At 37.1% G+C, this 17,672-nt stretch overlaps 1 protein-coding gene across 3 annotated transcripts in view; it reads right to left on the reverse strand.

The window, feature by feature from the left end:
- Nucleotides 1-10,371: 10,371 nt before the first annotated feature.
- The window catches only part of LOC122815790 (transmembrane protein 116-like), a 520,221-nt gene continuing 512,920 nt past the window's right edge, over nt 10,372-17,672 (reverse strand). For all 3 annotated transcript variants that reach the window (XM_044088571.1, XM_044088569.1, XM_044088572.1), the window contains 2 exons: nt 15,313-15,383; nt 10,372-11,265 (listed from right to left, as the gene is read on the reverse strand). In XM_044088571.1, the coding sequence (XP_043944506.1) occupies nt 11,116-11,265; nt 15,313-15,383 (221 nt within the window). In that variant the 3' untranslated portion in view covers nt 10,372-11,115. The remainder of the gene's footprint in view (nt 11,266-15,312; nt 15,384-17,672) is intronic.

Here is a 17,672-nt window from a genome sequence, read left to right on the forward strand (position 1 = left end):
ATCTAAAAGTGTCAGCCAAGTCTGTTTCTCGAGCTACATGGCAAGTTATTGATTCTTTTGTGACCACCAGTCTTAATTGTGATTGTAAAAGAGCAAGATCACTCAAATGTTGTCAGCATTTGCAAGTGACAATAAGTAAACAAACTGACCTCTGCACCCCAAATTAATGGGGATGTACACTCACACACTGTGACTTACATATACCATTTCTAAGGTTGTTGTGTCTTGGAGAAAGTAGAAATCCATAGAATAGTGTAACCTTGATCTTCTAAGACAATCACACAAATGAGTGTCCATCATTAATTCCTCTCAAACAAGGCTGGCTGCCTTTCCAGTCATTTTTTTATTTTAAGTTAGTACACTATGCTTCTACTGTATATTATTTCTGTTAAAGTTATGTACTATTATATCAGGTCAATGATGTTCTTTCTTTCTGTTGCAATCGTTTGTTAAATGCTGTTACATGCTTGTGCAAAACCAACACATTTCTCAGTGCTATCTCTAGTGTTTCAGCCATTTCAGATTGTATTTCAGCTGCTAAGTGCTTTTTAGACAGCAGTCATCTTTTAAGTGCCATTGTTGTTTTTTTCCCTGGACTAGTCTGTCTTGAAACATTTCTTGAAAAGTTCATTCATGATTACAGCCCTGAAACAACTTCCTTAGCTCAGTGACATATTAAGAAACAGACTGATCGGCTTTCCTACTGTGTCAACGAAGTCTAAATAAAAACTCTTGCTATTTTGGCTTTAAATGAAAACTATTATTTTTGTCAGACTTAAGCATTTTTCACAATTATGTTTTTTCCAGTATAGTAACTTATTTTTTCTCATATGATTTAGTATCATTTGCTTTAAAATGATACAGTATCTACACCACTCTTCCCATCTTCGAATCTGAGAGTTACATGGAGCTAAGTTTCTTATAAAAGTATCCGTCTGTAGATTTATAGCTCCTAGAGACTTTTTTTTCAAACAGGTTCAGGTCATCATTATCTGAGTATCATATATCCAAATACTTTTTAAGTCCAAGAAATTAGTGAAACAAAGAAATACAGGTGAAGCTGTTTTTCATCAGTAAACATATCACTAAAAGGCACAATTCATCTTCTGCAGAGCTCATTTCATTCATCTGCATTTGATATAATTGCTTATTAACAGAACAGGGAGTGCATAGTTTGCTAGCAATGATATTCATCTGTGCTCTGTGAACATTTTTTGTACCTGCTACTTGAAGTCCTGTGAGTTTTAAGACTTTGCTTTAAGGTGGTACTCAGGTACAGGGATTCAGCTCTCTGAATTGAGACCCAGGTGATTTCTTATTCCTGTTACTACTCAAAGCAGTTTAAGCTTATGTTGTACAGTGGTTTGTTTTGCTTCTATCAGTTTTGATCTAGTTTGTGGTTGCTTTTTTGTTTTATTCTTCTCATAATACTTTTATTTAGTAAGAGTATATGGTGTTACTTAGCTACTGCGGTGGTGGTGCTGCGGTAGTGTTGTCGCCTCACAGTAAAACGTTGTCCTGTTCGATTCTCAGCTAGAGCGTCTTCTGTGTGGAGACATGCGTGAATGGGCGTACTTTCATTGAAGGTTGTGCATCAGAGCTGGCAATTGGGCATGTAAAAATCTGCTGCCAATCATTAGCGGACCGGAGTTCCGCTGTGGCGACCCCAACCAGGAAAAGCCGAAAGACACAACATATGGTGTTACTTAATTCTAACTTATTGAATGCTATTTCCCTTTGCCTAATGGTTTGTCATATAATTTACTGTATTGTAAAGATTTTTAACATACTGCACTTATATCCTTTTAGATGAAATGTCAGTGCATCCCCTCTCCTTCCTTAACATTCCTTCTTTAGTTTCAACTATATATTTATCAGTGATTGCTTAGAAATAAAACATTCTGAAAAGACTAGAATCACTTAATATTTTTTCTAAATGAAAGGGTAAAATGTTCACAGAGACTAACCACTGGTATGTTCTGAAGGGGTAATTTGTATGCATTCTCTGGGCCTCTACTACAGGATTTTTCTGGTATTACACTGGAAACTGTAATTTAGATGAATCTTCCTTGCAGTATTTATTGAATGATTTGTCTGTGTGACTTTTTTGCCCTTTTCTAGATGTTATTTGGGATATTATGCAGGTACCTTAATGTTTATGGACATCAGACTGGGTCTTAAGCTCTGTGTTTCCAAGGTATAGCCAAACACTTCACTTATGATGTCCTGACAAGTTCAAGAAACAGGCAAAACATGGCATGTCTGCAACTAATGTGGTTTTGATTTATTGGCCTGAATGCACCAGTAAAGACTTCTTCTTCTTTTGGCTTTTTCCCAGTTAGGGGTCACCACAGTGGATCAACTGTCCGCTCTTAAGTGGCAGTGGAGTTTTTTATGGTGTCAAGTTGCTAGCCCAGTGCCCAACTTTCCATGGAAGACACACACACATACACACTCATACCTAGGGCCAGTTTAGAGTATCCAATCCACCTATAGCATGTCTTTGGGATGTGGGAGGAAACCGGAACACCCAGAGGAAACCCACGTGACCACAGGGAGGATGTGCAGACTCTGCACAGAAGGCACTCCAGCCGAGGATCGAACCAGAGAACCTCTTGCTGTGAGACGACAACTTTAAACGCTGCACCACCATGGCAGCCCAATGCACTAGTAAAGACTTAAAAAATAAGTGTAAAGTCATGAGTATTTTGAAAGCATGTAGCAGAAACACTGGTATATCTTTAAGGGGTCAATTGCATATATCCTGTGGACCTCTTCTACAGGAGTGTTAAGGTATTGCACAGTGAAGACAAGCTTAGCTGGGTCTTTCTTGGAGTTTTTACTGAATGGTTTGTGTGGCCTTTTTACCCTTTCATTTAGGTGTTATTCAGCACATTTTGTGGGGATCTTATTGTTTACCGACATCAGGACATTTAAATCTTAAAGTTAGCTCTATTTTTTGGAGTTTTTACTTAGTAGTTTTTAGCACTATCATATTTACTTAGTACAAAACATTTCATCAGGAGACATTTACAACACTAAATGAAATTGATTAAAATCCAATAAAAATGTATCCCATTGCAAGAAAATAATTTATTAAGTAATAAACTGCGCAACAACAAATTCTCACTTCTAAAAAAAATTTCATTAAAATAAATTTTATATGTAAATGTTCATTTAATCTAGGTGATGCATCTGCCTTCAGTCTGACTTGCTATAAATTTTCCTGCATTCAAGTTAATTATCTGTAGTGTTATAAGTGTCCCATCTCAGCTGAACACTGTAAATACACACACTGACATAGTTTGATATGCAGTCATTGAGTAAGACTATTATATTACAGGGAATCTAAACTAAGACCAATGCCGATGTATGTCAGCGAGGCACAGTACCTTAGAGATGCAGGCCACAGTTGAAACATGATATGTGTGTGCATTGTAGCAATGGTCTGTAGTACACACAGTGACATTTATATGACTACTACCATGTCTGCTATAGACATACCTGTTATAGCAATGAAAGAGGATGATACAGTGTTTTCAGTGATCTGTAGTCATGACCGGAAGTAATTCACAAACATTTCTGGCTCATTTGCCATGATTGTGCAGATTGTGCTAGATAATTACCTTGTGTGTATTTAGATTAAGTGGTCAAGTAATATGGTTAAATGTTTGTTGGGTTTTGTACAGTCACTGTGTTGTTGAGGGGTACTATGTGTGGTTGTACTAGTGTGTGTCTGTGTGTGTGTGTGTGTGTGTGTGTGTGTGTGTGTGTGTGTGTGTGTAAAAATACAACTTTGTAGCCAGACCAGGTCTACTTCCATATGGTTAAGCTGCACCTGCCATTCCAAATATTCAAGCTATTGTGGAGGCACATATTCTATTTCTTTCAGATATATGAATTGTGGACAAGGCTGCCTCCCTCATTTACATAGTTACTCTGCCCCTGCAGCATTATTGGTATCTGATGGCATACTCTGAAGTTTCAACAATATATGAATTGTGTGTGGCTCTTGTGTATGCTTATACACCATTTTTGTGAATACTACCCAGTAACAGGCAAATGGACTATTCAATGTAGTGTGAATTACCACAATACTGAATACTACAGTAATTCAATAAAATGGGTTTCAGGCTTGTAGTTGCAATACTAGTGACTAACACTCAGCTGCTGACTGATCACTAGTGTGTGACTGTTTTTTACCAGATGATATACCAGTTATTTCCCCTTGTTGAAGCAGGTATGTATAAGTAGTGGGGTGTGCGAGTTACAGCCCTCACATCAGGGGGAGTCAGGGGGCTTGCCACCTATTAAAATGTTTTTTTCCCTGTATTTTTTTTAACACCTGCTATTTACATGCAAGAGGCTTTGCCTTTTTGATAGCACTTGTGTGAGACAATCACAGATGAATTGCACGCAGGAAGCCCAATAAAATATACTATGTTTCTGATTATATTATAATCAGTTACCTTTGTGCTCTTACAAAGGATTTTAAGAAGCTTACTTCTCGAGCTTCACTTTTGAGGATTATTTTCTGAAGTCTATTTCTTGAAAATATAACAAACTGGTTATGGTGACCTAAACATAATCATTTTTAATTACAATAATTCTGATGTGGGTACATTAGTCTCTCTGCAAAATCGCAATTTTTATTCATTATTACTTCTGAATACCCTCTGAACAAAAAGCACCTCTGCTGTGCCCATTAGGATTACCTGGTTAAGACATTTTATTCTCAACAGTTTATTGCATTCAGAATTGTAAGCCACTGAGTTATTTTAGTAGTATTGAACACAGATCCCAACACCAAAAGGTTGACAGGAAAACAGTAACAATGACTGAAAAACAGATGCCTAGTCATTACTTTTATGAACTCAGAATAAGTGTAGTCACTGCATAGGAGAGGCTACAAAGTCTAGCATCCTGTAACAGGAGTAAACATACTACTTCTGTGCAGGTCTAACTCTTTGGTGTCAGTAAGTAGATTCTGCTTTGCACGTTTCTGATTTATTCATTTAGTCAAAATAGAATAAATGCTGAAAGGATTACCACACTTGAATTATAGACAATACAGAAATAATGTGCAAAAAAAGACACTAATACGCAGCAACTTTATGTTTTGACTGAGTGTATGTACATACTAAAATGACAAATAATTATAATACATAATTATCATAGTACATAATACATAATTATGTACATATATGACTAGAAAGAAAAAGTTGCTAAAGTGTAATTATTGAAAACCAAATGAACAGTGGATTCATACCAAGAGAATGCACTTTTATAGAACAAAAGGAATTATGTAAAGAAAATAAACATTTTACAGAGTCATTATGGTTGCACAATATAAAACAGAAATGTTTTTCTTTTCTTTTTTTTTTTTCCTTTCTGACCTGCTGTACAAGATGTCCTAGCAATGGCCAGCTGCCATGGGGTAACTTTTTTTTTTCCATCCAGACATGTTAATGGCAAATGGAAGAAGGAACCCAAACTAAAGTTATTGGGAGGAGGTGCTGTTTATGTACCTTTTTTCTTAAATGCATTCACATGAAAGCTCCCTTCGTAAGCAAAGCCATGTACTGTTTAGCAGTATCTCCTGTAAGATGAGTGCATCCGTGGACATGACTGCCCATAGATAGTCTTGTCAGGTATACAGATGCACATATGTGCCTGGCTCCAGGAAAAAATAATGTGATGAATCACTGAGCTGCTGATGGCTTCAGCTTGTGCAAAATACTTATGCACCTGCTGTAGCACCTTATCATGCAATATTTTTCATAAACTGTTGATATCTGTGCTTTGTTTTGAAAGGTATATATAAATTACTTGTTACTTTAAAGCACATTCATTGCTGTTTTGGGTTGTAAGTATGCTGTTAAAATAAGGATGGTTTTAGAATGAATCTTTACTGGCAAACAGTTCTTTAGGGGATCAAGCTGTGACTGAAGCATGTCTGTGCCATATTGTCTGAGCTGCTGGTAGCTGATTTAGTAAATCAAGTTTGCAGCATTTGGGAGGCTCCAGGGAATGGTTCAGGAGATGTTGGGGTGGTTTATAGATCATCAGAATTTGAGTTTTGATCTCTGCTGTTTTACTGCTTATTGATTAAATGTTTTTTTTTTCTAAGCTTCCCCTCTTCTTGTGCAGTTTGGAATTGTGAACCGACTTTAAGTTGAGTGTGCAAAGCAGGCTACTTTAGATTCTGCTTTTGTCTCTGCTTTGATTTTTTGAATCCTCTCAGTTATGCATTTCATCACTTCACGCAAAACCTAAATGAAAGTTTTCCCAACCAGGGTTAGTATACCATGTATAGGAAGACAAGAAGTTTATGGAGAGCAGACATATACATATGTGCTTTAGAAAGACAACATTCTAAAAAAAAATACAAGTTAAATAAAATAAAACCAGGGTTAGTAAACACGAGATTAAAATAAATAATTTAAATTATAACACATCTTATTACATAAAACAAAAATTAGGATGAAAAAATAATTTAAGTTCTATCAGACCTTATTATACAAAACCAATTCTTTCTTTAAAAAATGTACACTGGCTACATTTCTGCTGGCAGTGTGTTGTCCAAGGTCTTTTTTTCCCTCTTCAGTCCTGGTTCACCAGTTATATTGCACAATGTTCACAGCTACAAAAAATTAAATAGAACATTGCTGTCCAATAGGGATTCATTTAGCACTACATATAGTTTCAATCGATTGCCCTGGGAAAGGTAAGCAACACTTCTTTTGTGCCAGCTAGTCTACCATTGCCCAGACCTGTTCCTGAATCTAGGTTAGTGGTACTGCAGATAGAAACCAAACAGCTTTACTTTTAGGCCAGTTATTTCATATGCATCTCATAGTCTGGCTGCTACAGGTAACAAACATGTATACTATTCTGCTAAACTGTGATTCTTGTTCCAGACTGCATTATAAATGTCTTAATCAAAATTATTATGCACTTACCAAGAATTCATAAATAAAGATATTATGTCTCTAATCCAATATCTCTGGGTTTCAACCTGGAAACATCAAAAAGAATCTGGACAAGGCCCATGAAAAATAGGTACAAATCTGGATGCTGATTAACATAAAATGTGCATACATCATTAAGTAACCCCAACCCACTCCAAATGGAATTGTGGGATATCAACTTTCAAACGCAAACTGAACAACAGACAACCAAAATATGACACCAGAGTCCCCCTGCAGCCATTCCAATATCCCAGTACCTGGCTGTTTCACTCCATTTACCATAAAGACTTTTTCTTCTTCTTTCAGCTGCTTCCGTTAGGGGGTCGCCACAGCGGATCATCTGTTTCCATTTCCTCCTGTCCTCTGCATCTTGCTCTGTCACACCAACCACCTGTATGTCCTCTCTCACCACATCCATAAACCTTATCTTAGGCCTTCCTCCTTTCCTGTTACCTGGCAGCTTCATCCTTAACATCTTTTTCCCAATATACTCTGCATCCCTCCTCAGCACATGTCCAAACCAACATAATCTTGCCTCTCTGGCTTTGTCTCCAAACCTTCCAACCTGGGCTGACCCACTAATATACTTATTCCTAATCCTATCCACCCTCGTTACACCCAGTGCAAATCTTAACATCTTTAACTCTGTCACGTCCAGCTCTGCCTTTTTGTCAATTTACCATAAACACTAATGTGTGCATACTGCTTTACTTCTACAATGATTTGGATTTTATTTTTACATTTTATAGCACAATGCACAAACATTAATAGACATCTGCTAATTAAACAAAGCAATACTGTCTCAGAGTGGAAATAGACTTGGCATTAAAACTTCTCTTTCCATGAAACTCACATTCATTGGAACAGCATTGAAACCCACACCACATCCAAAGAAAATGCATCTGGCCAGTGGTGGATAAAGATTACCTTTGGGCTGTTTTCAAATCATTGGTCCCTAGCACACAAAACAAGAAACATACACGTGTTCTTTGATACACCTTCCTGACTTTATTAAATTATATTCCTTGTACAATATAGCACACTCGTTGGAGCGCATTTTAAATTTATTGTTTGAACATTTTTCCAGTAGGCAATGAAACAAAATGCATGAACCAGTAATGACAAAACTGCCCAATTCAGAACATTTCCATCACAAAAGTCTACTTCCACACCCACACACAATATATATATATATATATATATATATATATATATATATATATATATATATGACAGTAGTGTAAGCCATAGGCATCTTGCACAGCTTCTTGCACTTATTTTCAATTTCATTTTTTTTGGGGGGGAGACAAAAGGCCAAAAACCAGGGATACATTTTAAACATTGCTTGTATAATTTTGGAAAGTTGCTAGAATAAAATGTGTTACCACCATGCATTTCACTGCCAAGACTTGAACCCAGGACCCTGTGTACTACAGTCAGAGCAACACACTACTATGCCAAATCAGCAGTTTCCTGTAAGATAGGAAGACTGAAACTTAAATGGCTGTTATTTAGTGAATTCAGTTCTCATTTCTCACCATAGCTCTCAAACTCTTAGCACAAAAGACCTGGACAAAGCCAATAATGGGGTAATACAGAATTCAGATCTCACTTCTCACCATAGCTCTCAATGTCCTAGCACAAAAAACATGGACAAAGCCAATAATGGGGGAATTTAGCCCCAAGATAGGGACAAATGTCAAATACTTATCTACTTAGAAAATTGCTAAAATAAAAGGTTTTGTGTTACCATTTATTTTCTGAAGAATATGAAGTCTGAAATTCAAATGCCTGTCATTATTTAGTAAATTCAACCCTTTAGTGATTTCTTTGCCACAAGAATCCTGAAAACTACAGATTTTATGAGGAACAGATAAAAAATATGAGGGATAAGTTCACAAGTGGTGGTGGCTATGGACTTTAGGCCCTTTTTACCTTGTACCCAAGGTACAGGATTTGAGTATGAGTACCTCTAGCCACCAGGTGTATTAGAATTGAGGCATTTTCACACACACAGATACACACACACACACACACACACACACACACACACACTGTAATGGCTAGAAAATGCTTTCTGAAAAACTAAGAATCCTACAATTCTGAGCAGTCATTTCAAGCCAGCAGAAATCTGTATTGCAAGTGTAATGTCCAGAAAATGCTTTTTGTTCAAGGACAAGTGTAACGGAACAACTCGCAACCATGAACAGCTGGAATACAAGCTCTGTATTGCAAGCAGCATTCTGTTCACATCAAATAATGGCTCGCAACTTAAGTGCAGCCAAAAGATAATGCTTTCTGAAAAACTAAGAATCCTACCCCTTTGAGCAGTCATTTCAAGCCAGGAGAAATCTGTATTTTAAGTGTATCACAAGCAGCATTCTGTTCACAGAAAATAACGTCTCACAACCTAAGTGCAGCCAGAAGATAATGTTTCCCCACTCTCCATTTGAATAGCTGGAATGCAAGCTCAATTCCGACAGGCTGATAGCCTCGACGGAGCTGACATCATCATGCATGTGATGATGTCAGCTCAAAAGTGGAAAAATAAAAGCTGAGAAAAACTCAGAAATGAAGGGGTGCACTCGGGAATCATGGCACCCCATTATTTGGACCCCAAAACGTGGTAAAAAATGAGTAATTCGGTATGGTTGGGAGGTATGCTGTACAGCTATCTCCATTGTTAAAGCCTGCAATTTCTTTCCACACATTTCATGCATCAGCTTGCCATCTGGTAAAGTTATCTCTGTTACCAGATGCATAAGGACGGCACAGTGGTGCAGCGGTAGCGTTGTTGCCTCACAGAAGATGTTCTCCGGTTTGACTCTCTGCTCGAGTGCCTTCTGTGTGGAGTCTGCATGACCTCCTGCATTCATGTGGGTTTCCACCAGGTGCTCCGGTTTCCTCCCACATTCAAAGACATGCGTCTGGAATGTTTCACTCTGGGCCTCCGCTAAAAATTGGCTACATTCCAAGTTGGACTTTCCCAGTTAACAAATGTAAAATAAAATAAATAAATAAATAAATAAGGCAAAAGGCCTTGTGGTCAGCAAATCCATGTAACTGGAACAGTCTGCTAACACCAGAGTAAGTCTTCATACATATTAGTATATGGGAGAAGACATGCCAAGCATCTGTGGGGTGTAAGATTCATTGCTTATTACAGGACATTGTGCTGTACTGAAGGTGCTTCAAATTCAGAGAATGTTTTTCTAGAATACGTTGTAGGTTAAACTTTTGAATACTTTTCAGGTATGAAGAAAAACTCTGGCTCAGGTTGGACATTAGATGAGTCAGCTGTATAAGCTGTCATCATTAATCAAGGAATATAGGTTCATAGGTTAGTACTAGGTTAACTGCCCTTGTGAGCCATTTTAATCCTAGCCAATTATCCCTTGTGAGAATCAAACCCTGCACCTTATGTTTGTAAGGCAAACACCTTAACCATTAGGCCACCCTCCCAACCCTATAATTGACTTATTTAACTGCCTTAGGTATAGTAACACCTTTTCACTCGCTCTACTTTTGAATAGTTGTACTTTGTAAGATACAAGGCAGGCTGTCATTTGGAAAGTCATGTTTTAGCTGACTGGGTTATCATATGCATAACAGTCTTGTTTATGTCCTTTGTTCTGCTTAAATGTTAATGTGGATAAAAGAGTTGACAATGAGCAGGACGTAGTTTATATATAAGTATGTGTGTGAGAAAGTTAATGTGCAACCATCTGATTTCAATCTGTTATAGCAGAATTCATGAGAATATTTTACTGCCATATGGACTGCAGTTTAAAATTCATTAATAAAAAACAGATCCATAACAGTGTGATACTACAACATGAAGAGCACAGATAATCCAGGTTACTTTTGCCTTTAAGTAACTATGCTTCTGTATAAACCCTTGCACTACCATTAACTGATGACAATGAAAATCATTGGATTGAAGCATGAATTCTGAAGTACTGCCAGAGAAAATCTCCTGATCATATTTAACAGATATAGCAGAGAACTGAATCTCAGTAATTAGGAAGTCTAGACCTGAAGCCAGCACATTTCCTTAGGCAGTACAAATAAATAAAAGTCACAGGCATATGAATAAAAGCCTTGGAGTAAGTTAATGGAACAAAAGGAGATGTGTTTGAACTCTTTACTGGTTGACAGATTCATCATAGAAAGCACGTTGTGTAAGATTATCTAGCAGTCGAATCCTTTCTCCAGTAGCCACTTCCCTGAAGTTCCGCCGTAACCATCCATAGACCAAGCTATCCAGGAAGCCTTGGAGAGACATGGTGAGGGCCTATGAGAAAAGAAAAGTAAGAAAATGATTGCCAAGCACTCATAGGTGGCTGATTCAGGGCCTACATCTTATACAAGAACTTTCAAAAATAAGTGTCAAATGGAGTTCTTAGGTCAGGTCTTACACTAGATTTCTAACATATACAGCTGAAGTTTTCTCAGTTTCACCTTTGTGTATTTTGTAAGTAGTCACAGTATTTAACAAAATAGTGCCAAGTATAATGTATATGATTATCTGGTATTGCTTAAATGTTGTCTGTTCTTACATAAATAACATTTTAATCTGCTTCCTTCTTTTCTCAGTTTTGTGTGCTCAGATTTCTCAATAAAGGAAACTCATGAAAAGGTCTTGTCCCTTGTGACTTTAACTCAGTGTAAATGAAGGTAGGGAAACCTCTTCATTTGCATTAGGCCAAAGAAAGAATGTATGGTGAAATTCATCATCTTTTACCAAAACAGTTAGTGCTACTGTTATACTGGGCTCTGTTTCATTTTCCATATTTGCCCAATACATACACACACACACTTGCACACTTGCACACAGACACACACACACTTGCGTGCATGTGTGCTCGCTCGCACACACACACACACACACACACACACACACACACTGCAAATGAAAGTCCACACATATATTATTTCCTCCAGGTTGCAACTGACTCTCTTGCCTTCCCTGTATCTATACTGATAGACCGCTCCATCACTGAATCAAAGGTTCCTTCACTTTGGAAACAATTTTACAGTCTACCTATACACAAAGGAGGTAACTCCTCTGAAATCTCTAATTTCAGACCTATTGCTATACTTTGTCCCCTTTCTAAAGTGCTTGAAAAATGCATTCATCATCAAGTTCTCCAAGTTTTCCTAAAGGAAAACCTACTTACACCCACACAGCATGGCTTTCGCCCAAAGCATAGCACCACCACTGCCCTCTTATCTTTTATTAATACTATCTCTTCAGCCAGATATAGCATGAAACTTGTTTCCTGTCTATTCCTTGTCTATTCCTGGACCTATCAAAAGCCTTTGATACAGTGTCTGACTACCTTCTCCTTAACAAACAAACTGACCTCGACTTCTCTACCTCTACTGTGGTGTGGTTTTCTCACTATCTTACTGATCGACTTCAATCTGTGAGATGGCAATCTGCTCTCTCCCCTCCTCTCCCAGTCAAAATGAGCATCCCCCAGGGGTCCAGTCTTGGCCCATTGCTTTACAATATCTTTACCAATTATTTCTATACTTCCTGTCCTCTATCATCTCTAGTTCAATATACAGATGACTCTACTGTTATCACTACTGCTGATACTATCTCCGACCTCCTCAGTGCCACCCAGACTTCCTTTAACTCAGTTGAAACATGGCTGTCTAACAACCAGCTTATTCTAAACCCTAAGAAAACTAAACTTTTACTTTTTCTTCCCAAAAACTTAATCCATCTCAAACCAACCTACTCTATACAATCTGTAAATAACACTCTTATTGACATAGAAACCAGTACAAAACTCCTAGGTGTCACCATTGATGAACAATTTAAATTTGACTTGCACATAACTGCATAAGGAACATACCTCTCAATTGTACAGGTTTTCACATAATGTCCAGATTTTTGCTTCATATTTTTGGTGTGTTCCCCCTAGAATCTGTCCCTTTCAGGGAAATAGCTAAGGATTGAAGTCATTAAATGACAAACATTTGAGTTTAAGACTCCACATCCTTTGGAAAAGTCATGCTAATGCAAAACCTATTATTCTATCAACTTTCTAAGTTTGTAAAGGAAATATTTAAAATCTGTCCCTATTTGACCCCCCCCCCCCATCATTTTAGGCTTTGTCCAGATTTTTTTCTTGGTTGAGAGGTATGATAAGAAAGACCCACCAAAAAACTTGGTCTTCTTTACAGGAACAAACAAGTTTCTTAAAAATAAAGCTAAAGTAGCCCTCTCTCAAGCCTATCTCCTATCCAGTCTGTTATATGCCTCCCAAATCCTAACCAATCTCAATTCCACTCTCCTAGCTAAGCTGCAATCTACCTACAACAAGGTGGCTAGATTTGTAGCACACCAAACATATAATTCACACCATTGTCTTCCTCTTAAACTCCTAAACTGGCTAGAATTCCCTCATCTGTTTCTCTTCAATCAACTTCAGATTACTCATTCCATCCTTTATCAGCCATCTCACTGTCCTAATCTGTCTTCCCTCATCTCCCTATATACCCCCAAAAGGCCTCTCCACAGCTCAGACCAGGACCTACTGCAAATCTATAATCCCAAATCAGAAATAGGCTGCAACCTGTGTAGCTACAATCCTTCCACTTCCTGGAACAAGCTGCCATTAGCAATTAGGTCTATTAAACAACCAATCCACTTCAAAACAGTGACCAAAGACTATTTGAAGCCACTGGACCTGTCCTTGTACTCACCCTCCATGTCTTTTCATTCCTATACAATAACTTTACACTGCCTATTCTGTATCTCTACTTCTCTTTACTCCTATTGCTATTGAACTTGTAGTATTACTTCATTGTTAGACCTGCACGACTTTCACTGTTTAATGTATCCAATATAGTGTTTGTATATTATTATGTGATGTTTCTGACTTCACTGTTTACATGAATTTGAATTATCTATATTATTTGTGATGTTTCTGCGTTATTGTCTACATTGACTTGAATTGTATCGTAGTGGAGCTTTTCTCCCCAGGCCTCTGCTGAAAAAGGGCTATTTAGCTCAGTCGGACTAGCCCGGTCAAGTATATTAGTTAAAAATAGTTACTGTACATGAGTTCCCAGATCCCTGACTAGTGAATCAAATTTTAATGGTGTTTTATTGAAGCTGTAGTTACCCAGGGTGGTAGATTTTCCAAAAGGTACTATAATGTATTTCTTGGTATTAAATTTTAAGCCATTGTTTTGGCACCAAACATTTGTCTGTATTAGACCTTTCTGAAGGGTGTTCTCATCTTGCACAGATTCAATGACTGCTCCTAGTTTACAATCATCAGTGAATTTGGTCAGCCAAAGGCCTTTAACATTGACTTTAACATCTGAGAAATAGATGCCAAAGAGTAGTTGGCCTAACACAGATATCTTGGGGTCTCCACTGGTGAATAGCCTCTTTCTGGAGATGGCCTCACCAATTGTAAAATAAATAAATAAAATAAATATACGATCAAGCTACCTTGTGTTTCATTCATAAATGATGCAATAGCATGTTCATTTTACAGTATGTTGAGTTTATAATGAAGTTGGGATTATACTAAGAACTAAGGAGTCTTTTTGCTATGATTACATATTCCTTGCTGCTGAAAGAATTTTAGTGGGTGACTTGCTGCTTTTGCTATAGGAAATACTGATTTGCCAGTAGCATAACACCACAAGTTATCCAACCACCTTAATATTAAATAAGAGAGCATGTACTGTCATAGTGTGGTACAGATCATTTCCGTATCATATTGTACTGTGCAACTGCTGTACCCTTTCACACTGTACAGAATCATAGTTCCCTAACAAATTACTGCAGACTGCTTGCTCTGTTCCGTTGGAATGCAGGAAATCTGCTACTCAAACAATATCACAACCAAGACCATAGCATGTATACTCTACCCTGCTTTCCTAGAAGGATACAGCCCAGCTGTACATTATTACATTTTCTCTATATGTTCAGGTTGCATTGTAGAGTACTACAGAATGAGCATTTACATACACTGCCAAAGTGCAAGCCAAAATACTACAAATCATATAGTGATTTATAGGCACCACAGTGGGTCCAATGTGTTTGATTCACTTATATTGTTTTCTGCTCTAATGTTGTTTAAATTTTTTTTTATAAACTATTTTATTAGGCAGGCATGGCAGACAAAACAGACTTCTTTAACAAACTAATTTGTTTCATAATCTAGGCAAACTAATTTGCTAAGCTTATTAGTGAGTGTGTGCATGCGTGTGTGTGTGTGTGTGTGTGTGTGTGTGTGTGTGTGTGTGTGTGTGTGTGTGTGTGTGTGTGTGTGTGTGTGTGTAGACGAGTACACTTTAAAATACTTACCTGTATAATATATAAACCATAGATATCTCGTGGGTTAACACTGGTGAAGGAAATAATACTCAGGACAAATGCTGCAAATGAAACATGAACATATCTTAGGAGTAGAACTTAATGATTGCAAAATAAAAGTAACATATGCTGCTTAAAGATTTTTATCAAACAATTGACATATTTATAACTCTGCATACGTAATTAAACATAAGCCTCAAACGGTGGTGAATTAAATGTACCTTGGGCCCTGCACTATTCACAAACCATGAGACCCTCACACATATATTTAGGGCCATGCATAAATGCATGTGGTATTTTGGATCCACATTCTTGATAGTTTTAAAATACATTCCTTGTTTAATACAGGAAAAACTTGTCAGAGTATGCTATAAATTCATAGTTTTGAACAGATTTTCCAGCTAAGAGTGAAACAAAATGCATTTACCAATGATGAAAAAAGCACACATTTGAGAGCATTTCAACCATAAAATACTACTCAAAGAGGAGCTGTTATAATCCACCCATATCTGTACTCATCAGTTATAGCCAGTGTATTTACTGTGCACACATTACATATCAGGTTGTGATAAAAGTGGCCACAGTAATATTTTCCAGCTTGCTTTATTCAAGTACATATTAGTCCTGCAAAAGCAGACTAATGCCTTTTAACTTTATCAGCTCAGTCAGGTCAGTCACTTTTATCCACTGATATCCCTCAAATCCGGCAATCATAGCTATATTGTTGACTGCCTCCCTATCAAATGTCTGTGTCAGAACAATTAATTAAAATAATAATGGCTAAAGTAACATATTTAATATTTGCTTCACACAAACATACAGTAGTCATAGTAAGATGATCTAATTTACTCTACAAATGACACTATTTTTGCAAGGCCTGTTTAAAACTGACAATAAGACCATAAGGTACTTTCATCCATGGATAGACCCCCACGCCCCTCAGCAATTATAGCCACTCTGTTGATGGCATACCCATTATTATTCTAAGAAATAAATTGCATGTACTTTATTGCTAGCTGTAGAAGAACTATATAAAATGGTATCAAAATCACTAGCATGACACCATAAGGCCCAACTATGTGAATCACTCTTTAAACAGAAAAGTATTTATGATGCAAGCATAAGAAGTGTTAACCACCTGATAACATATACTAAGTCAATATGCACAATTTATGCAGAAGTTAGTCATCTAAATGTTTCCACATTAAAGGTAACTATTATAGCAATAATTCGCCGCTGGGTGGGTGTAAAACCCCCATACCCATTGGTTTGTTGGGTTGCGAGTCCGGCGGCCCAGCGAAAGCCAACCGTGGGTAAATACCAACCACCCATGGTTACATTATATTTATGACATTATGAAAAATTATTTATTTTAAGAAAAGAAACATTTTATTCTTTAATAATATATGGCTATATAATGCTCCTGTTTACGCATCTTCGGAGATGTTGTGGCTGCATCCTGCGTGTACTCGCCAAAAACGCAAAAAAGCAAGCAAGAAGGCAAGAAGCAAAAAGCTTTATGTTATTTATCTTTAAGCTAGTTTAACATGTTAAATAAGTTGGCAACACAACAGACAAATTTTTTTTAAAATTAAAACGCTATTCTAAAATTTTAAACTTTCTCGCCAACTCATTTAACATTTAACATATAACCTCACCAAAAAAAAAAAAACAGACCAGATATTCTTCTTTTTTTTTTTTAAAATTTAACAACAAAAATGTTAAATAAAAAAGCAGCTTTAAAATGCTGCAAATTAAAAAACGAGAACATATTTTTAAATTATTTTAACTAAAAAAACCGCTATATAACATAGTTAACGACGAGCGAGAACGGTTTGTTTTTGACCTTTTTAATGGGGCGCGTTCGCGATACAAAATTTTTTATACACATTATACGGCTGGTTTAAACGGATAATAATACAGATGCTGCTGCTAATAAACAACTTTACATTTAGTGTTTCAGTTTCAAATGCAGTGCCTTCTGTCTTTGAAGAATAAGTGACCCATGACATTAAAACATTGGTGTGCTGACGACATTGCCAGAACATTTCCTCTACTAGATCAGCTATGCAGCAGGGAATGGATGGAAAAAAACAACAACCACAGCTTCACAGTTAGTTACTAGGCATGCAATCCAGGAGACAATTAATGAGCCTATCCCAAACTCTCATTTCCTCAAAGTAATACCTGGTTAAGTGACTTGCTGAAGGTCACACATTAGGTCAATGAAGGTGGAAAGATTCAAACCATGACACAGGAAGCAGCTCATTAACAATTCAGAACTTTAGTTATCTGCACCATCTACCAGACAGGGTAACAGTTCTTAACTTTCACCAAATGTACTATTTTTC

Source organism: Protopterus annectens, chromosome 11.part0, assembly GCF_019279795.1.
Source record: "Protopterus annectens isolate FY-2018-M chromosome 11.part0, PAN1.0, whole genome shotgun sequence".
Taxonomy (NCBI): Eukaryota; Metazoa; Chordata; order Ceratodontiformes; family Protopteridae; genus Protopterus; species Protopterus annectens.